Source organism: Scardinius erythrophthalmus, assembly GCF_964197995.2.
Source record: "Scardinius erythrophthalmus genome assembly, chromosome: 4".
NCBI classification, from domain to species: Eukaryota; Metazoa; Chordata; class Actinopteri; order Cypriniformes; family Leuciscidae; genus Scardinius; species Scardinius erythrophthalmus.
The window spans coordinates 32,147,208-32,169,988 of NC_138224.1; the positions used below are offsets into that span (position 1 = coordinate 32,147,208).

The following is a 22,781-nucleotide window of genomic DNA, read 5'->3' on the forward strand; positions in this document are numbered from 1 at the left end:
AAGTGATGAATAATTTGTGAATGTGTGGTGTAATGTAAAAAAAAAAAAAAAAAAAAAAAAAACCTTTAAAACAATAGTTTTATTGGAGTGTATTATGTGACTTCTAAATGCATACAGAGCTCATGCAGGGATTTTCAAGGCAGGTCATGGAGGGTACAGTGTCAACACACCTGTCTGTAATTTTCAAGTAGTCAGTTATTAATTGGTTTAAATTGATTCAGGTGTGTATAATTAGGGTAGGAGAAACTCTGCAGGACAATGGCCATCCACGACATGAGACTGTTTACACAAACTACCTTAAGTTTTGCATCACCGGTGCCAGTCGCGACCAGCGAAGCGCTACTCACTGCCCCGGCGCCAGGGCCCGCGACCCAGCGTCGTGGTAGATGCTGGGCCACCAAAGACCTCCTAGCATCAAGGATAAAAAGAGAGGGCTTGTGTCTTCTAGTGTAATCACTGTTCCTTCAACTTTGATAAAAAGAGAGGGCTCGTGTCTTCTAGTGTAATCACTGTTCCTTCAACTTTGAACTTGTAAACTATGAACCTAATGGTTAAACTAAAAAAACATTTGAAACATTTGTTACTTTTGTTTGATTTGTTCATTGCAAACAGCTGAAAGACTGTAAACTGATGTTTATCATAAGCGGTATACCCCTCTTAACAAGGTGTTTGCACTAATAAACTGATGGTTCTTTCAGATGATTAAATGACTCTTATCATAGCATCATTCCCCTGTTCCGTTTCCGGTTTCATTCACTTTCCATTTTATCCACGAATGCATCATTGTGTATGTGCTGGTTTATATTAGTTGTGTTCGTGATTTAGTTAAATAAAACTTTGTGTACATTCTTTGTTTGCTGGATGGACAGATTCATTAATTGTAATATTAATTCAGCTACATCAAGTTAATTCTATTACTGATCCACATATTTATAATTAATGATTATGTGTTATGATTAATTATTCATATATGTCTTTGGTTTACTGCCGTTTTAAGGAGAAAAAGCAGTGGTGTTGACTGAATTTGCACATGGTTTGTATTAAAGCACCACATAGACATATAAACAACATTAAAAACTGGATTTTCACCACAGGAGGTCTTTAATACAGAACATTTATTTTTAACTAATAATGAAAAAAAATGAAAATAAGACTGAATCATTTCATGTCAAATGAAAGTTGAATGTATGAATCAGAAGCCAATGATTGTAATAGAAAAATCACTAAAACCAATCCCCCCTATATAAATTTTCACTAAAATACACAAAGAATTATTATTAGTGAAAGTTTAATACAATGTGTTCTTATAAGTCCTGTCGCATAATCGTATCTTAACATAAAAGTTTGCTTTTATATAATGTATAATATATATATATATATACACACACACACACACATATATATATACACACAAATATATTATATATAAAACTTTTGTTTAACCAAATTCACTATTTATTCAGTTCCATTATATTGTGGCCGTTTACAGCAAGACAAGCTTATCTACTATTTTGAGTAAATTAAGTGAATGCACAAGTGTTTTGAAATTGCTCCTTTTACTAAACCACATGCACAGATCATTCCAGTTTCTTGTCAGAGTGAGTGTGCATATGACGTTTCAGGTCTCTTTTATACATAAAACTGTTTCCACACTGAGGGCACATGAAAGGCCTCTCTCCTGTGTGAACTCTTATGTGAATCTTTAGGTTTCCTTTAAAAGTGAAACTCTTGTCACACTGAGGGCAGATGTAAAGCTTCTCTCCCGTGTGAATTCTTATGTGAACGTCAAGATTTGCTTTGTTTTTACAAGTCTTTCCACAGTGATGACACATGAAAGGCTTCTCTCCAATGTGAGTTATTACATGATTCTTAAGGTGACTGCTGTCTATGAAACTCCTTTCACACTGATGACATGTAAAACTGTTTCCTCTTGAGTGAATCCTCATGTGCTTATTATAAGTGGCTTTAAATCTCATACTCTTTCCACACTGATCACATGTGAACGGGTTCTCTCCAGTGTGAACTCTCATGTGAGTCTTGAGACCTCCTTTTCGTGAGAAGCTCTTCCCACAATGATTGCAGATGAAAGCGTCTCCTCCAGTGTGAATTTTCATGTGGACATTAAAGTTTCCTCTTTGAGTGAAACTTATTCCACACTGTTGGCAGGTGAAAGGCTTCTCTCCTTTGTGAAGTCTCATGTGGACATTAAGGTTCCCTCTATGAGTGAAACTTTTCTCACACAGCTGGCAGTTAAAATGACGTCTGGTTTTGGCCTTTTGACCTCTTTTTCGTGAGGAAGTCTTTTTTGTCTTTGAGCAACCAAAACAGTTTTTTCCGCTTATAAAATCCTGATCTTTCTCATTCTGAATTTTCACTTCAATTTCCTTTGGTTCTTGACTCTCCTCTTTCAGCTGCATCAGCTTGTCTAAAACAAAACAAATACGAGTTAACCCACAGAAATTAAACATAAAAGCATCCAAATACCATCAATGGTATTAGTAACCAGCAATGAGTATACTAGATCATCTACACACTAAGCTACTGAAAAGAGTGTTAAAAGTTTTATTTCAAATAGTTACATGTGCAGATTAATTAAATCGTAAACGAATTACACCCTTGGCAGAGAAATAACCCCCAAAAGATCATTGAAAGTCATTATTGTGCAAGATGTGAAAAGTACTGAATAGACATTACAAAAAAGTCATTTTAAAAATACATATTTTTTATTCAACTAATTTAAATTACTCTTATTACACATGCTTTCAGGCTGCATCCTTTAACTTGCATGTGGTCTCGCAGCAAAAGCATTGTTTCTAAATAACCATCCAGAATATAGGCAGCTGCGTCACTCAGTCTAACATTAAAAAGTTAAATAGCCTAAATTTTATGAAATTTTAAGTTATGAAACTTCACTCAGCCCTCAGCCAAAACGATTGGCCAGGGAACAAATTATAGATTCACAAGACCAAAAAACACCCATTAGATATACACAAGACGAATTATATCTCATGTTTAACCACCACAGAGATGTCAAGAGTCGGCTGCAAACGTCAGAAGGACTAGCCAAGGAAAGGCTGTTCTAGGCGGGGTACATGAGCGCTGAGCGCCCAGTGATCAGCTGGAATGGATTTTACAACTTGGATCAAATTTTCTTAAATCTTTATAAATAAACCACAGATTTGAGCTTTAAACAACTACATTCTCGCCTGAAAAAATCTTAAAACTACATTTTGTGACACAATAACAGTAGTATTGTATTTCAACTGTATTTAAAAAAAATGGCGCCTCTAATGTTGTCATTCCCCTTGTAGCACGACGATACTCTGTCAACTAATCAACGTTCTGCAGTGAGTCTAGCTCCCCCTTTAGCACCGTACCACTGTGCTAGGTACCCCAACGGAAGTTCGGCATTTTGGTATCATTCAAAACTTTTGACAGTGGAAACAGAAATAATTGCATAACATACTGTACCGTACCGCTCGGTGAAAACGAGCCATAAGGCAACTTTATGGCAGAACATTTTATTGGCTTGTATTCTATTGGTCTGTATGTGTACTTAGTTGATGGGTCTTTGCAAGTTGTCTTTGGTGTACCAGTGTTTAAATGTGTTGCTGGTGCACTGAAAAGCAGTGAAAACTTGATGCAAAAAATTGTATTTTTTTTTTTTTACGTGAAAACAAAACACAGTTTGAAAACCAATACAATTTTGTCACATTTCAGATTTCTCATATTTTAACAACTGATTATTTGACAGAATTATCAAATAATATAATAATGTAACAAAAGAATATTCAAAAGACAGAATGATCACTTGCAGCCTTAGTATTATGCATCAAGGAACATGGTAAGGACTCTTCTTTCTTTCTTTTTTATAAAGTTGTGTACATTTTGGGATTTTTTTTTAGAAAACAAAAAAGATCCATCCACAAAGGAGTATGGGATGCAAAAACTTTGAAGCACAATATCTCAAAGCTGCTCAGAACGCAGATAGAACCTTATAATTCCATAGTAATTTTGAGATCTAATCAAATCTCCGAGGTAAGCGTGATCATCCGTTGATTTGTTGTAAATCAGGGGTCACCAAACTAAGGCCCGCGGGCCGACTCAGGCCCGCCATCCCCCTTTGACTGGCCCCCTAGCCCCTCTGCCCCCCACTACTTGAACCGGCCCTATGAGGCAATCCCCAAAAGTCGTCATGGACGGTACGTCAAGGTACGGGCGTCACAGTTTGGTGCATACATTTACACGGAGAATACACGGTATAAAAATAAATGAAACTTGCGTGCAATTTAATTAATGTAATGCGGAACTACTGTTAGATACGAGGATTCTTAGGGACACCTAATCTGTAGCTCCGCCTTAGCTCTGAAGCAGGCTGCGGTGTAAAGATTGCTATGCTGGAATATGTTGAGAGAGAGGTGTGGGCGTGATCGAAAAGTCGTAAAGTGTTTACTTATATTTGTGTGTGTGTGTGTGTGTGTGTGTGTGTGTGTGTGTGTGTGTGTGTGGCGCGGCCGCGATCGAACAGTGGAAACATAAAAACATACTCCGTCATTTAGTTTATGCAGGACATCATTCAAACTGCAAAGTGTTTAAGTTACTGTTAATGACATTTTTAAGGAAAACAAATATATTAATCTGAAATGTAGCAGATTAATTTTCAATTAATTCAGGTACAATTACCAAACATATCAAGGTATTTTTATTAATTGAATTAATGAACTAATTATATAAAACTATTGTCAGTGCACTACAAATAAACTGGTTCTGTGCCTTTACTTTATTAATAAAACTTATTTAAAAAAAAAAATACAAGGCTTAAGACATTTATTTTTCTTTTGGTGGGCCAGCCTGAGACATGCACAAGCCTTCTGCATTTTTGTTTTGCTTTTCCCTTCATTGTACCCAACCGTGATGTCTGAACCGAGGTATGAACCGAACCGTGATTTCTGTGTACCGTTCCACCCCTAAAAGTGAGTGCAGAGTTTTCAAAGAACAGTGGACCAACGATTATTTGTGAAGAATAACTTTAAATAAAACAAAGTGTGAAGACCCGATTACAACTTTTGCAAACCACTAGTAAAGATAAACAAATATGTGCCAGGAATCAAGTGTTGATATAGTAGTGTGGATATAGTAGTGGGGATGGCTGTGCCAGGCTAGTAATCTCTACTACACAATGAGGCCTGCTGGTGGTCATTTTGGTCTTGGTCATACAATTCTATGTTATATAGCTGACCCGGCCCCGGCCCCCCATCACAGTCAGGAACGATAATGTGGCCCCCAGAGAAAAAAGTTTGGTGACCCCTGTTGTAAATTATACTGCATGTAAGGGACTGGGATATATTTGACTGTGTATTGTTTGGATTATCATAATGTGCACTAAAGTTACTTAGCTGCCATTATGCATAAAAAATTATTCTGTGAGAAATTAAAGATTATTTGTGTTAAAATTGTAAGATTGTTTAGCTGTTATGGTCTATAGACCGTAGTAAATTGATATCTTGCAACATATGTTCTACTGCAGCAATATTTTTGTCAGGCGTGTGCTAACTTGTATTTTTTTGCCTAATCTTTTAACCCTCTGGTGCTCTTTTGTCATTTTTGACCAAAAATGTTTACGTTTAATTTTGTTTTAGAATTTTTAACTTAATCGGAATGGTACGAAACTTGGTAAAGGTTTTGGCACTTGCTGTGTGAAAAAAAAAAGATAAAATTCAGACATGATTGGAAAAGGTTACATGCAGTGGGGATTTCTTTAAGACTGCGAAGGGAAGCTCGGCTTCCCCTATAATGTCAAAAAAATAATGGTCAAATATGTACTATTGTGTTAACATTTTATTTACTAAAAATGCATTACAACACGTTCATCTCAAAGACGAGTTCGTTCAGAATCAGCTACATATAGCAGGTTGACTTCAATGGAGCTGCTTTGAACAGTTTTTTTCAGTGCTTTGAAACTAGACGGTCATTGGATAAATGCTGCGATTATGTCCCGCCCACGGACGCTCAGCTTCTCTGGGGGTGAATGAGGAGTGGGCTGGTCTGGACTCCAGGCTTCTGCGTGATGATTGGAGGGTCTGTCGAAAGGCTGCATCTCCTTTTGATTGACAGCGATTTCAAACACTAAAAAGTCGCTGATGCTGAAGCTATTCGAGCTCAGTCCCATCGCGGATTTTTCAAAGACAAACTGCTGCAACCTATTTCTTGGTATTTGCTTGTCGAAATTGCTAGCCAATTTTCATAATATATTTCACACAATTATACATTTATATTAATATATATATAATATATTAATATATTTATATTAATACTATTATTATATTATTACATTTATACAATTATATTTAACTCTGCTGGCCATTGACAGGACACTGGTCAAGTCAATGGAAAAGACGCCTAGTTGTATGACAGGGTCACAGAGCATTTTCTTGAAAAGGAACGTAGGGCAGAATTTACATATAAATAAATGGACAATTTTTATGATGTAGGCCGAAAATGAGCTTCCCCTCTTTGAAAGACCAGCAGCTGCCACTGGTTATGGTAAAAAAAAAAATAGGAGACAAATTTCATCTAGTGAAAACTTTTGGTACTGCGGTCAAACAAAATCTGACAAAGCTAATTTTTTGTAAAAAAAAAATAAAAAATAAAAAAAATAAAAAAAAAGCAAGCAGAAATTTGGAACAAAACTTGTTTGAAAATAGTATTTTTGTGCATTTTTCAAAACAATAAATGTAAAATTCAGTAACCTTTTTAAGTTCACTTTTTTAAACTTTTTTCACTTATGCAATAATCTGTCAAGTGTCGTCTTTGAAAAGAGACCAAACTTAAGTCAGTTTAAGACAGTTTAAGTTGGAAATGAAATTTTCAGGTCTATGCTCAAAAGTGAATAAATGGATTATACAGAATAAATATAATTTAGTACCATAAAATCCTCCCAAAATACAAAATATTAAATAAAAAACATGATCGAACTAAAATATAGTTCATTTATTTAATTGAAATAAAAAGAGCATTTCTGTCACCTTTGGAAGGTGGTTTCCCTGAATGCAAATAAAAATTACAAATAGAAAATAGAGGGTATAATACGCTGTATACTGTTTAGCCAATATCTTGAAAATGCATAGATAGGGTGCCGATACCCATATTTGATACCGTTTCGGGACACTAACTATAATTGTTGTCTGTTGCTTGGAGGTTGGATGATCAGCATTGAAAACCACATCTGTGAAGGCATCCACCAAACTTCATCTCAGGACTTAGTGCAGTTTTCGCCACCTACCATGTCTTCAACTTGCAATACCAAGAGGAAGCTGGAAGGACATTGGAGTTTGTTCAAAAGGTAAATCCACTGCTAGCCCTAAATATTGTTTGGACATTTTGCCCCTCTTTCCAGTTCTGTTCAGGATGCTGGCAATATAGCAGCAGCTTAGAAGATGTATGAGGTGAATGCAGTGTGGTTTGTCTTGAGTGCAATTAATCTTTACTTACCTCACCTAATATCTTAAATTTCTCTGTAATTACATTTAGGCACTTCATTGGTGTGAACTCTGAGAGGGGAACAAAGGCCAGCAAGGTGAAGGTGGTGTCCAAGAATCCAACTGTGGCCACTCTTATATAAAACCTAATGGACTTTAAATTGGGCTTTATTTAGTCATGTGAAGTCACAGCATTGTGCTCTGTTTAGCCCAGTCTCACTGGTGTAGTGGAAATAGCATCCTTTAATGAATGCATTTGATGCAATATTAACTTTAAAAAATATCACAAATTTCTGTAGAGCTGGACATTTTAATAAGGATCAATAACTGAGTTCAGCTTTGAGAATGAAACCAACCTGTTTGTGTCTCAGTATCTTCATGTTTCACTTCTTCAATCTTCATGTTCTCACTCTCCTCTTTAATAGACGCCATCTTTATGTCATGTGGATCTCAGTTGCTCCAACCTGAGTTTCTGTCATATTGAAGATAAGAATAATTAACAGAAAGAAAAATAAATCAAAACTACAACTCTGTGTGCATCTCAATCTCTATGTAATGATTTGTAGATTACTTAATAGGGCTGCAAGGATATGGTAACAAGCAACCACATAGTCGTTGAAGGTTTGCATCCTGTTTCTTTACCGTTTGACGCAGAGTTTAACCAATAGGGGGCATTTTAAAAGGGTCATGAACTGGCTTTTTAAAAAGTTTTTTTTTTTTTTATACTGTTGTCTGAGGTCAACTTATTACGTTCACATGTTTTTTACATTCAAAAACAACATGAATAAGTAATAAGCTATTTTCTACCCTGGTTTTTATGGGTGTGCCACATTGAAGACTTGGAAGTAAACACCCAATCCTATGATTGGATAACAGTTTTGCATATTATGAGTTTCGACTCCACCGTCAGTTCACGTGGGGAATAGTTTTGAAAATTTCCAATGTGGAAAAGTGGCAATCGGAATGATTCGCCTACATGTTAGACCCAGAGTGTGATCACGAATCACAGGACAATACGTCGTTCATAGTTGGATCCTTCTGTGACTGGTTAGACACATACACAATCAGTAGATATCAAACGGTATGTAACAATGCAATACTAGCACATGTAAAAAACATTTTTTAATGCCCAAGTGTTGCATCGTTCCTGTCAGATCCAATATAGAAGCCACAGCATCGTTTTTTAATCTCATTCTGTCTGCAAATCTGCCTGTGTCTTGTTTACAAAAGAATCTGCGGTAAAATTAAACGAACAAACGCATAATGTCTTACCATTATCATACCATATCAAGTTCAACCACGCATTCCTAAATTGCAATCCAAAGGAAGCTTGTTCTTTCACAACCATGCACGGAACAATATTTTGTAATCTTCAGTGGCATTTTTATTGCTTGGTAGCTCTATTCGGTTTAGTACAATGTAGGCCTATGTTATTTACCTATTACATGTCATGGGTAGGGTTGGGTATCGTTTCATTTTTCCGATTCTGCTTATCGATTCTTGTTTCTGATTCCAATATTTTTTGGAGGGAGAAAAAAGGCCAAATACTTGAAGAATAAATATTTCTACCTTTTATTCTTGCCAATTTTAAGCAATAACCAATAAAATGGCTGACGTGAAAGGAGTCTTCATATAAAGGTGTTGATTACATTATTACTCCAGAGGTAGGTGGTAAAAATCGACTGTTTTTTTCATTGAATTATTTATTGAAGAAGACTCGAGAGATTCGTTCAAAAACGGTGAATCATTCATTCATTAAACAAGTATTTATGAGATACTGAATTAATTAGTGTTTGAATTAATTATTCAAAGTAGTTTTTTTTAAAAATAGACTATTAGACTAAACATGTTTTTCTGAGTAGTTGTCTGATGTATGTAATCGTTATCTCCATTTTAAACAAAACAAAAATGATTTTAAGCCACATAGATTCCTGAATTAGGGACCGTTCACATATTGCGTCTAAAAATGCATGGAAAAGCACGGCCACGCCGCTTTCTCCTTCTTTCCACAAGCGCTTGCGGTCCCGTGGCGTCTGTCGTTGCTATGCAACCAACCATTTACTAGGCTACTAGATATATTTATGGAGATGAGAAATAAAAACCCGCCCTTGTTCATCTATGATCAGCTGTTCAGCCAAGCTTTTGATGTTACAGAAAGGTCGGTTGTTTTTTTGTCACTTGACCTGCGCACCGCTTGCGCCATTCTGAAAAGTTGTTTTCATCTCGCCGAGGCATAAACGTGCAAAAACGAGCGCCACGCACCGTATGCTCATCGGCGCTTCTATTATGAACGTGCTTGCCGCGCGCCTACATTTGAAATAACGGATAGTCAGGAATCGATAAGAGGAATCGTAATGCGTGCGTCTTATCGAATACCCGGTTTTTGGAAATTTGTTACCGGTTCTAAAATGGAACCGGTTCTCGATACCCAACCCTAGTCATGGGCGAATCGGTGGGTGGGGCTACAGAATTAGGCGTTGGTCTTCTTCTGTTGAGGTAGCGGTTTGCTGCTCTCTGACATCACAGGTAGGCCAATTCGCAGATCCCGCTTTTGATGATCCAGCTGTTAATAAAAGCTTTTATTTGATGAAGGACGTTTTCAGCTCCGAAATTTACAGGATATTCTTATATTACGATGACCTATATCAAAAGTTCCAAGGAAAAATTGATTTTTTAATTCATGACCCCTTTAACACTGCACATGCTGATTGAAAGAGCCAAGAACGGCATTTTGAAAAGATGAGCGGGAGCAGTTCAACTCCACAACAAAGTGTGTCTGTAAAAGAGCAGAGTCATTTTGGATTTTGAAGTTCTGATATACTTCAAAGGCAAGTACTGCGTAAAATCTGCCAAACGTCTGTGTTGACCTCGCGAGGCAACAAACAACCTGTATCAACACCTGTAGAAGTATCACAGACAAATCTATTATGAATGCATGGCCACAAGGTCCACCGATGAACACACTGTCGCAACCACTGCGACTGACATCTAAGCAAATCAAGCGTTAGAAAGTGGCACACCCTATGACAAGTCTTCATGAAGCTACTGCAAAATAACACACGCCATAAGTTAACTGGCTAAAAATATGGTGCCGAATAATGCCGATACATGTAGGTGATAGCACAGGTACGTCTGTAAGATATCTACTAAAGATCTGGAAAATATCTGCTGTGTAAATACATCTGATAAACATCTTATTGTTGTATATATATATATATAAATAAAATCTTACAGATGTAAATACAGACATCAAATAGATCTGAGATGCTATCAGGTTTAAAGCTGAGCTGAAAGAGGTGGACTATTAGGCTACACAACAACATGACATGTGGCCCAAGCAGACAGCTGAATCATATTAAAGTCTTACTGTTCATCTCTTCTGTGAGGATTTTGAATTAAAGAGTAGTTGTTTACAAACGTCATACTTTGAATTATTCGAAAAATAATGCGCACCCAAGGTGGAAATGCGGCCACAACGCAAAGCTCGTTATTTTTCAAATATTTCAACGGCCCGGAGTCAATTATTCCACTTATACTATGGTTACCACACCATAAAACATCCTTCAGATAATGCATTTCAAGATATGTCAGGTCAGACTAATTTCTTACGCATCTCATCCCACACCACCATTGCTAATTCCAAAACATCATCTTACAGCTAGTAAAGGATACTCGAGCCACTGAAAGCAAACTAATGCGAGAGAGAGAGAGAGAGAGAGAGAGAGAGAGAGAGAGAGAGAACGTGAAGAATTACCTCAGTCTGTGTCTCTCACCAATAGTGAAACTATATGTTGATCTGCTCAAAGAACAGTGCCATTTTTCCCTTGCCAGTGAGAAATTAACAACTTAAAGGTGGTATCAGCGATTTCAGGCCCAAACATAAATGATCACATTCATCTAATATTTCGCTAGCTGCACGCCCCATAAGCATGCTGTCAAAAAAACGCGTCTCTCTAGGTAGCCTAGGCTCTGAGATCTGCACACAAAAACAGTTTTCACCCGTTTTAGCCAAACACTCAAAACCCAAACAAATAGTGTTCCAACCAATCATCGACAGGGGCGGGTGTTGTGAGGTTTTCGCGTGCAGCCGTCATAGGCAGCCGTACACGAGCGCAAAACCTCACAACACCCGCCCCTGTCGATGATTGGTTGGAACACTATTTATTTTGGTTTTGAGTGATGTTGATAACTGTTTTTGTGTGCAGATCTCAGAGCCTAGGCTACCTAGAGAGACGCGTTTTTTTGACAGTGATCATTTATGTTTGGGCCTGAAATCGCTGATACCACCTTTAAAGGAGCCGTATGTAAGATTGTGGCCAAAACTGGTACTGCAATCACTTTCAAATTACTGTATAGACCCCTTTTGCGCCGACGTCACAGTTACGTCACGGCGCTAGCTGGAGGCAAAACAAACGGAAAACTGGAGGCGGCCAATACAAACCAGCACAGATTCAGCTACATAATAAGAAGCTTAAATTATTATTTTTATTGTTAAATGTCATCTTGTTGTGTTGTTGAGTGCAAGAATCGATGAAAAATGAGTATGCTGTATCTGGAATTTCTATTTCTAGAAAATATTCATATCATTAAAATTGCACCGTAGTGTCACTCTTTACATTGTCGTCTTCTTGGCGCTGGCTAGGCAGAACTGCGGATCGCACCACACAAGTCTTTACATGACCATTCAGCACATAGTTATAGGCATCTAAATATATATGCCATCAGTTTCTCTTTACCCTCGGTTTCTCTATCGGGTAGGTGTAGAAGTCAGGCCACTCAACCGGAGGTCGCGTTAACGTTAATCCTGTCAGATCGTCCATTGACTGAGCGTGTACGGTCATCTGGTTCCGTCCGTTAAAATTAACTTTTGCAAATAACAATCGCGGTCCTGGACAGTGAGTGACCTTGCACATTAAGACAAAATCGGATTTTCTCCAGTCATTGTTAAAAAAACAAGCTAACAAAACTAGCAAGCTAACGTTAGTGAAGCGGCCAGAGGGATCTTTCTGCCTCCAGCTAAGCTCCGCCCACACAAATACGTCACCATGTTTACCAACTGTAAAAGGGTCTATAGAGCGGTGTATCCCTTGTGATAAAAAAAAGTGTTTAAAAAAAAGTAGATAATTTGGCTGGGGATTTCTACATGGGTGGTGAGAGAAAAACACTGACATCATGGATTTGGATGGGAATAAAATACAAACTAACCCCTGTAAAAGCTGAAAATACTTGTCCACATGAGAAACAATTAACATCCAAATAGTGCTATTGTTGCAACCTTAATGTAGGTTTTGGTCAGTGTTTGTATTCTTTAAAAGGTTAAGATTTGTGAATTTAACTTTATTTAAGATACTGCAGTTATTTGCTGAATTTGTCATGACAGATGTTTGTATCATGACAACTTTATTTGAAGAATAAAAAAATGCTACACAATGTTAGTGGTTTTAAATAATCATAACAGTTTGGGATTACGCTTGGTTTCTTTGGTGCTGTCAAAACACCACAACAAACATGTAGCTCTCTTTTTTAATAATAGTAAATTGCAATTTGGATCAGAAAAAAAGAAAGAAAATCGTGCAGCCCCATTACTACTTATTTTACCAGATTACACTTTTATTATATTCAGGGTTCATGTACATTTTTAGAAATTGCCCAACAAACATTTGCATTTCAATCTAAATTTTAGGTCACAATAAAATGGTGTCAGATAAGACTTTAATTGAAATGAAAATTACTTTAACCACCTGATTCACGATATGGGGCGAGAAATTAGACGCACCTTTGCCATCATTCATTTGTGGACGCGCTTTACTGAATAACAATAACATTTATTAATGCTAGATGAGCATTACAATGTTACATTCAAAAATAATGAATTGATGTACAACACTTGTAAAAACTATAAAAAAGAATGAACAGTGTGCATCGATTTAAATACTTTAAATGCATAAAAACACAAACCTTTCTTCAGCCGAATCACAAGAGATGTAGGAGCGCGGCGCCGCCTTGTGACGTCACATCGCCACACCAAAATAAAAGTCCCGCTCGCGCTGCTGTCTAAAATCACAAAAGTGCATAGAAAAAAAGAAAAACATACTATAATAATAAAATAATATAATATATCAGGAGTATTCAGAGTTTAAATCCTAGTGAAATACATATTTAAATACGTTGTTCAATTATGTGCTGAAAACAATTGCCAAAGTATGTAGGAGAAAAACCGTCTGTTTGAATGCAAACACTATATTTAATAGGTTTTGGGCTAAAAAAATGTTTACTAACAGTTCATTTTTGCTTAAAGTTTTTCATGAAAGAACCGTAGAATAACCGTTATACAATAGCCTAAACAAGATTTGTCTTTAAAAAATAAATCTTACGTAGGGCCATAGACTACTTTTAAAACACAAAACAAATACACAACATTCATTATTAACATGTTGCCCTGTGTTATTAATTTAATGTGCAGCATTAAATTGTGTTTGTCTATTCTTCTCTGAGATCACAGGCCACTCCCTTTTTTTGTTTAAGTTGATGAACTAACGTATAAATCCGACAGACTCCAAAACCCATAAGGCATTGTGATGTAAATGAACATGCCCATTGCCTGCCATAACTCATCAAATCGCAAGATCAAAAATGAGTGACAGCGGAGTGGAGACGTCAGGTTGGAGCAGTTGTGTAAGTAGAAATATAACACTTCATAAAACAAAATGGCAATATTTGTCATTTCATCGTTTTGTTTTTCTATGTTTTTTCTTCCCCCAGGCATCCTCCAGGATCAGCGGGATCCTCTTCCTCGACATCCACCTCCCCGTTTTCCCTCCTCAAGCAGGATTTAGGTAAATGGAAATATTTAATGTAGCCTGTTAAACTCTGTAGTGTAGTTATCATTGTCTTGTTAATTTTTTTGTTTGATTTTTACTCTTACAGCTGTTGTATTGGGGTTTTTTTTTTTTTGGTCATCTGCTGCTGATGAGGCAATTCAACAGGAGAATCTTCCTCTTCCTCAACGTCCACCTCCATTTTCCCGTTCTCCCTCTTCAGCAGGATTTTGGAAACCTGTTAATCTCTGTATTGTAGTTACCGTTTCAATTTTAATTTCATTTGTTGTTTGATTTTTACTTTTCTCCAGTATTTTGCTGATGAAGTTTAGGTTTTTTTTTTTTTGTTTTTTTTTTTTATGAATATGAAAATATTTAATTTGTTCATTATGATCTTTTATTTAATAATTTTGTAGATCTTTTTTTTTTTTTTTTTAAATTAGCATTGTTGATGTTTTCACACTTTTCCATAAAGTCCCTCAGAGCCTTTATGTAGCAGCAAATCATCTCAATGTCTTATTAACATGTCTTAACAATGTCTTATGTTCATGTAGTCTTTTTTGTTTATTTATACATTATATGTGTATCTTATTTCTATATCGTTATTTCACTATCTTTGTACTGTTGTCATCTCAGTGAACTGGAAGTTTCTTCTGAGATCAAAACATTCCTTGCATGTGCAAACTTACTTGGCAATAAAGCTCTTTTTGATTATTTAATATTTACTTATGTAAGAACACCAGCTCAACTATGAGGGGAATGTACAGTTATTGATTTATGAATTTTCATTTATGAAATTAATAAATGAATAACTAATCATACCAGCTATAACTTACACAATTTAAACTTACCCAAAAGGTAATACACAGCCCATATAGTTAGATCTCTGTATATATACAATCAATTCCAACGAATTGAAATTGATTATGAACACACAGAAGGGCTATAATTTGAATTTTTGTGAATGCCTACCAAATCAAATTGTATCAATCCGTCTGTCCGCCAGGCGAATCATGCAAAGTTATTATCAACTCTCAATAAGAGATATTCTTATAAATTCTCAAGAAAATGTATTCTCTTGGCCACAGAGAATAATTGTCTTATTCACAAGATTATTAACTGGTAACGTACACTAACCATGTTCCGTACACTTTTCGCACTTAAACGCACGCCAACGACCACTCCTCCGTTGTTGAAAGCCAGACAAGCATGTTTGTGTGATCATTCTCTGGGGGAATACCCATTGGACAGTCCACACTTTGATTGATGTCTTTTGGACAAATAGTTTTTGAGAAAATTGGGGAAAAGTACCTCCCCCGCACGTGTACGGAAGATGATAAGCGTTAACGGTGTTCCGTACAGGCAACAATGATGTTCCGTACATAGCACATTTCAACGAAAATGGACATTTAACGGATCAACTGTGAGGTATTTAGTTATTTTAACTGAATAAAACAATATTTCAATGAATAAGAAAGGTGAATGCCTTTTTATTTGTTTAAAATTTAAGTTATTTGCTGCTTTAATAAGCTAGAGGGCCATGCGAAATGTGAGATAAGCATGTGAAACGTTAGTGAATAACTTTACCATATCTTTCTGAAGACAAAGAAGGGCAAACAATTTGAACTTATACAAAATATTTAATGATTAACCAATGTGACTTCAAAACATAAATGATTTTGGTGTGTGTGTGTGTGTTTACAACTATTTACATTTAACAATAAACTGATTAAAAAATACCATAACTAGCAAATTAACGTTAATTGTATGTGTGCACTATTTACACGTGTGTGTGTGTGTGTGTGTGTGTGTGTGTGTGTGTGTGTGTGTGTGTGAGTGTGTGTGAGTGTGTGTGTGTTTACAACTATTTACATTTAACAATAAACTGATTAAAAAATACCATAACTAGAAATTAACGTTAATTGTATGTGTACACTATTTACACGTGTGTGAGTGAGTGTGTGGTGTGTGTGTGTGTTTGTGTGTGTGTGTGTGAGAGAGAGAGAGAGAGTGTGAGTGAGGTGTTTTTATGTGGACAGACAACATTTATGGCAGAGCCAGTCAGTGTCTGACACTTCCTCCACTTCTGCACACTCCAGGTGGAACCACAGATGGCACAGATCACACTGGACCCATTCATCTATGGCCTCCTCTCCTGAGCCTGGTGGGACCACTCGACGGCAGAGAGCGCAGTGTTCTCCGTCATCAGTCGGAGGGGGTGCCTGCTTCTGCCTTTTGGCCTCCTGGGCTTGTCTCTTTTCCTCCTTCTTCCTTGCCATCTCTTCCTTCCGCTTTCTCTTCTTTTCTTCCTTCTCTTTCTCCTCAGTTTCTTTTTCGACCAGCAGGTCGAAATATTCGTCGCTGGTGATGACTCGAGCTGGCAAGGGAATGCGGCGCCTCACCTTCTCCTTCCTCTCCAGGGCTGGACTTATGAGGACGTTAGCCAGACTCTCCGGGATTACGCCTGCTGCCACCAGGTAATTTTTGGGAACTATTCTATTGTTACAGGTGGGGCAAGGTGTTTGAGTGATGGATGGTGTGGTGGGAGCGACGGATGGTGTGGTGGGAGCGACGGATGGTGTGGTGGGAGCGACGGATGGTGTGGTGGGAGCGATGGGAGCGACGGATGGTGTGGTGGGAGCGATGGGAGCGACGGATGTTGTGGTGGGAGCGACGGATGAAATGGAAGCAGGGCTGGATGGTGTGGCGTCACTTCCATCTGCAGATGGGAGCACTCTCACCACCTAAGAAAATAAAACGTATGTAAAACTCATTAGATTAGATTCAACTTTATTGTCACTGTGCAGTGTACAAGTACATACCCAATGAAATGCAGTTAGCATCTAACCAGAAGTGCAAATAACAAAGTATATAAATGGATATAAAAAAAATGTGTATATACATTAAGTTTTATGACATATAGTGCAAGTTATATGGGTAGATGGGGAGAGACTAGCACAGTGCAAATTACTGTACATACACTTGAAAAGAATGCAAGTAACTAAAGGGTGAGTTATCATTGTATTAATGTCAAAATTACCTGTGTTGTGTCCACAGCAGCCCTGGACAGAGGAAATATTCCAGCCTTGCGGAATCCAGCCTTGACATTTTGGGCTGAGACAGCAGTCGGGTACACGTGTTTTAGGAGAGCTGAAAACTGCCTCTTCCCCACAACGATGTCCCCTCGCACCAGACCCATCCTGGACGCCATGGTGGAGAAAGCGGTCTTCAGTGGGTTGAAAACCGCAATATCCAGGGGCTGTAGTATGTGTGTGGTGTGGGCAGGTAGGCAGAGAATTTCAACGTTGTTTTCTCTGCAGAACATGATTACTTCCCTGGAAGGGAGTGTTTCGTGTTGGTCCATGATTAAAATTAGTGGTCTTTCCTCAGGAGCATACCTGATAAAATGGTGGAGCCATTTCAAGAAGAGCTCTGAGTCCATGTAACCCTTTTCCTGAATCCCATAGAGGGCGTTGGGGGGCCCATCCAGCCTATAGGCGTTGCTTGGGAGGCAGCCGGGGTAAATGACAAAGGGTGGAATGCTGTCCCCGGCTGCATTCACACAGCAGTGGACCGTGATGTGCTCCCTTGTCGTCTGCTGCTGCTGATAAATGTGGTAAACTTCTCCCAGTCTGGCATAGGACCTTCTCCCTGGACCGGGGCTTGTCTCCAAAGCCGGTCTCATCACAATTATAGATGAGATGTGGCTTGTCCTCCAGACTGTGCTTCTCAAAAAGGGCCTCGTATAGTTTGAAGAAACCTTCAATGGCCTCTGGTGTGGCGCCATGGACTCTGGCTCGGTCCAGGGAATCTGCCGTCCTTGAGGCCAATTCTGGGTGGCGGGCCTTAAACCTCGACCACCACACATCACTTGGCCCCTTCTCCAGGTTTACAGTGGTGGTCTCTGTTCTGCCACTCTCCTTAATGATCCCAGTAGCCAGCACCTTGACAAGGGATCTTGTCACTGGGAAGCCATGGTCCGCCATCCAGAATATAAAAGAAAGAAGAGCCTCTTCCTCTCCAGGTGTCAGGGCCGAATTAGGATGAGGGTTGTGGACATATTTATTTTTTTTATAGTCCTGAAGAGTGGTGTGGGGAATGCCAAATTTTTTTGCTGTTGCTCTTAGACTTGCCCCTGCCTTTACTTCCTCAACTGCCTCCTGTAACTTCTCCTTGGTGTACTGTTTTTTCTTTCCTGACATGTTTCTTTTGTTGTAACTGACTTTCCTTTGAAATATTATATTATGTTAATCATGTAATGTTAATTTTACCTTAACTTCAAGTGATTGTTTATAAAATTCTGTTCACAAAGTATTTTTATTATATTAGATAACTTGATGTATGAAATCTTATAAAATAAATATCTGTCTGAATAATGTCTGAATATCCTATCCTTGTGTGTAACTTTGTTAATGTTAAAAACTTTTGGCAATGAAATAACACAATCAATTGAGTTTTAAATAAGTTTGTTTAATTTATTAAAGCATGACAATTAAAAATGTAAATAAACAAAATTAATGCAGTAACGCTAACTTAATTGATCTTTTATGAATATAAACATCATCTCTGCGCAGGATGATGGGCAAACAGCACCTGCTGCACGTCTGAGGCGGAGAGTGGCGCCAAATGGTCATCGCCCACAATTGACGTTTAAATATTCCCATTTCAAAGCATTTTTTCAACAAAAGGTCATTTATTTAACAATTTGTGATAACAAAACATTCATTTCATAAAGATTATAGTGCTGTGAGAAGCATCAATTAAATAGAAACACATTTTCGCTGGTCTAGTTGTCTCCCCACCCAAGCGGCAGCCTCACGTTTAGCTTGCCCACCATCCATTTTAAAGCGCAGGGGGCGCACCTAACAAACTTACTGAAATCTCACGAGAACAAATGGTGGGAGGGTCTCTGTCGTGTTCCGAGGTGAAAGAGGGAGAAATGATGATGACACACATATATATATTATGTATGAACCGGAATGATTTAATCAGCGATCGGCGGTAAAAGGTCATCTGTACGGAACATGGTTAGTGTACGGAACATGGTTAGTGTACGTTAGGTCACTCACGAATTTATCGAGCTTGTAACTAAGATCGAACACATTTAAGAGGCTTTGTTCTGTGAGCAGCAAACAGAGACAATCAAGGGTATAATCAGATTTTAATAAAATGCGATTATAAAGGTAACGTTACAACTACATCTAACAAAGAATATATGTGACAGTAAAATGAAAGTAAAATAAACAGAAAGGAAAACAGCAGATTGCAGAGTGGTAAACAAATCACAATGTATAGCCTTTTAGAACCATCAAAGTGTCAAAATCACCTTGAACAGGTAAATGTAATACGCATTCAAATCTTGGTAAGAGATCAAAAATACTTGCATTGAACCTTGTGGTTGAGATGGGACGGCGAGTAGCCGATGCTTGCGTGTCCGTTTGAAACGGTCTTTGGTTCTTCCTGAGTGCGCGTCGAAGCGGGAGTTTCAAAAACGGTTCACGTGTGAGCTGCTAAGACTTGATTTAAGTTCGTTTCACTTTGAGGTGTACAGATGGTGGCCAACCAGAATGAGACTTTTACCGCCGCCATTCCCGCGGCGGCAAAATTGGGATGTGTATTTGCTGCCTTTTACCGCTGAGTGGCGCTGTAATCACAGACTTCAAAAGTGTCAGTTTATTCTCTTTATGACGTAATCTGCCGCGGCAGTAATCTGAGCTGAGGTCACAGATAAATTCAAGATAAATATTGTGGTTAAACGAATTCAAATTCATTAAATTTAAACAAAGTAGACACACGTTAACATTGTGTGCCCAGTTTTTCTATAATTTAGAAAGGCTATGTCAATAGGTTACTTACTTCGTGTTATTTTAATGTGTTTGTAGATTTATTAACTGAAACATAACAGTGAAATAAATTAAAATAATTTACCGTAAAATTAAAACATTTTCAGGACTTGCAGTTACCCGATGTTAGTCAGTTTAAGCATTCTTTGTTATATTCAGAATTAAATAGGCTTACATGTTGTTATGATTATCATTTGAATTCCTTAATAAATAATCAACCACAATGCCTATTAGCCTACTGCCGCAGCAAAAATAAACCAGTCGAATTTCAAAGTCGTTCGCACACAGCAGCAACTGCGGCATTTTAAAAGGTAAGTTTCCTATCTGTTTATAAAAAAAAAAAAAAAAACAACAACATGGTGCAAAAAACCTTTTTTCATTATTTGAACAAAAATGAGACTGATTGAATATGTAAAAATATAAACAAACAAAGCAGAGAATAAAACAAACTTTTAGGGAAAAAATATAGGCCTATTATGCTACAACAGAATTGGTTAACATTAACGAAAGCAAAATATGTAAAAATACATTTCAAACAATATAAAACAAAACAAATTCGTGGCCCAGTGGTAGGCTATAACGTTCAAATCCCGAACAAACATGGGCTACTTTTTTATTATTAATGCAGAAAGATTTGATAGTTCTAAAATATTGCTACACCATAGCCTATTGTTTTTTTCTCATAGCCTATTTTAAATATTTTATATTTATAAAATAAAATTACCATTAATTTCCATTTTACATTAGGGACAATTTTTATCCAACAGAATGGCTGAATTAACATCTGCATAATAATAATAATAATAAATAAATAAATAAATAAATAAACAAACAAACAAACAGCACATGGTCTTGTAAAAACACTTTTTAAAAATTTTTTCGACACATAATTTCGAGACAGTAAATTGCCAATGTTAAAAAAAATAAACAAATAAAAAAGAATATGACAAACTTTTAAAACAGAGAAAATAGTTTACCTAGGCTATTCAGACGATAGCTCTGTGGTCAATGCATTAACTATAGCCTCTCTGGTCAATGCATTAACAATAGCCTCTCGGAGCTTCAAACGATCTGAGATCGAATCTCAGTGTAGCCGACAGTGTTTATGTTTTTCCGTTCTTGATGCTTAAATATGCATCTGTTTATTAAAGTCAATCATCTTGTTTAATTATCAATTGTACATTACAACATCAATTTGCTACATTCCAGTTGAGCCGCTGCAAAGACGACACATCTGATGAAGGAAAAAGTGTCAGCCGATTGCACCAGAAAATGAAGATGATGAAGCTCGTCTTTAATCTGCTAAATTATTTTTTTTGTGTGTGTGTGAATCATTCACGAGATTGAGATGACTGACAGTTATACCCGGCCATAGCAACGGAAGACATTTTTCAAAACAGATCGAACAAATCAGAAAAATACTTTCAGTACAGTATTGCTTTCAATTAAAAAATAAACAATGAAAATGTAAAAGAAAAAGAAAATTAATTAAGTTTGAAAACCCATCGCACATTTCAAGGTATGAATAAAGTGTCGGGAAAGTTTATTTATTTAAACAGGGTTGCATCGATGCGATTTTATTAAGTTGGCTTGGGAAAGCCAACTTACTGAAATCCTATTTAAACTTATTATTAAGTTGGCTTGAGAAAGCCAACTTACTGAAATCCTATTTAAACTTATTATTATTCTTCTTTTTCTGACCGCAAATTTTCTGACTCTAACTCCTCCTAGACCGTTCAAGCTACATACTCCAAACTCGGGTCAGACCTTCATACTGTTCTGACTTGGTGTGCTATATCTTTTCAGACTGATTTGACTTTCAATTTTCTTAAAAATTAATATTAAAAACCATAAAAATCCCATACACTTACATGGCAGACCGCTCAAATTGAGCCAAGACTACGGTGGCCCATTAGTGTACAAGCCAAAAACTCAAATCTAAACTCCCTGAAGCCCTAGACTCAATTAAACTACCATTTAATGATCTATCTATCTATCTATCTATCTATCTATCTATCTATCTATCTATCTATCTATCTATCTATCTATCTATCTATCTATCTATCTATCTATCTTATCTTTATATCTAACTTATCTTTCTATCTATCTTTCTAACTAACTTATCTATCTTTCTTTCTTACTAATCTATCTATCTTTCTAACTAACTTATCTATCTATCTTTCTTTCTAACTAATCTATCTTTCTTTCTAACTAACTAATCTATCTTTCTTTCTTTCTTACTAATCTATCTATCTTTTTAACTAACTTATCTATCTTTCTAACTTATCTATCTTTCTAACTAACTTATCTATCTATCTTTCTTACTAATCTATCTTTCTTTCTAACTAACTAATCTATCTTTCTTTCTTACTAATCTATCTATCTTTTTAACTAACTTATCTATCTTTCTTTCTAATCTATCTATCTTTCTAACTAACTTATCTATCTATCTATCTTTCTTTCTAACTATCTTTCTTACTAATCTATTTATCTTTTTAACTAACTTATCTATCTTTCTTTCTAACTTATCTATCTTTTTTCTAACTAACTTATCTTTCTAGCTATCTATCTTTCTTTCTATCTTTCTTTCTAACTAATCTATCTTTCTTTCTAATTAACTTATCTATCTTTCTTTCTAACTA

The 22,781-nt window shown here is 36.8% G+C and overlaps 2 protein-coding genes across 2 annotated transcripts in view; one reads left to right on the top strand and one right to left on the bottom strand.

Annotated features, from left to right (window-relative positions):
- Window positions 1-22,781, top strand: part of LOC308689281 (uncharacterized protein) — a gene marked incomplete at its 5' end in the record, with an annotated part of 510,821 nt that overhangs the window by 483,184 nt on the left and 4,856 nt on the right. The window lies entirely within an intron of this gene.
- On the bottom strand, window positions 1,087-13,501 carry LOC308689596 (uncharacterized protein). Its single transcript, XM_081363400.1, has 3 exons — window positions 13,437-13,501; window positions 7,835-7,950; window positions 1,087-2,425 (listed from the first exon to the last, which is right to left on the bottom strand). The coding sequence occupies exons 2-3, from the start codon at window positions 7,908-7,910 to the stop codon at window positions 1,578-1,580; spliced, it is 924 nt and encodes a 307-aa protein (XP_081219526.1). The 5' UTR covers window positions 7,911-7,950; window positions 13,437-13,501; the 3' UTR covers window positions 1,087-1,577.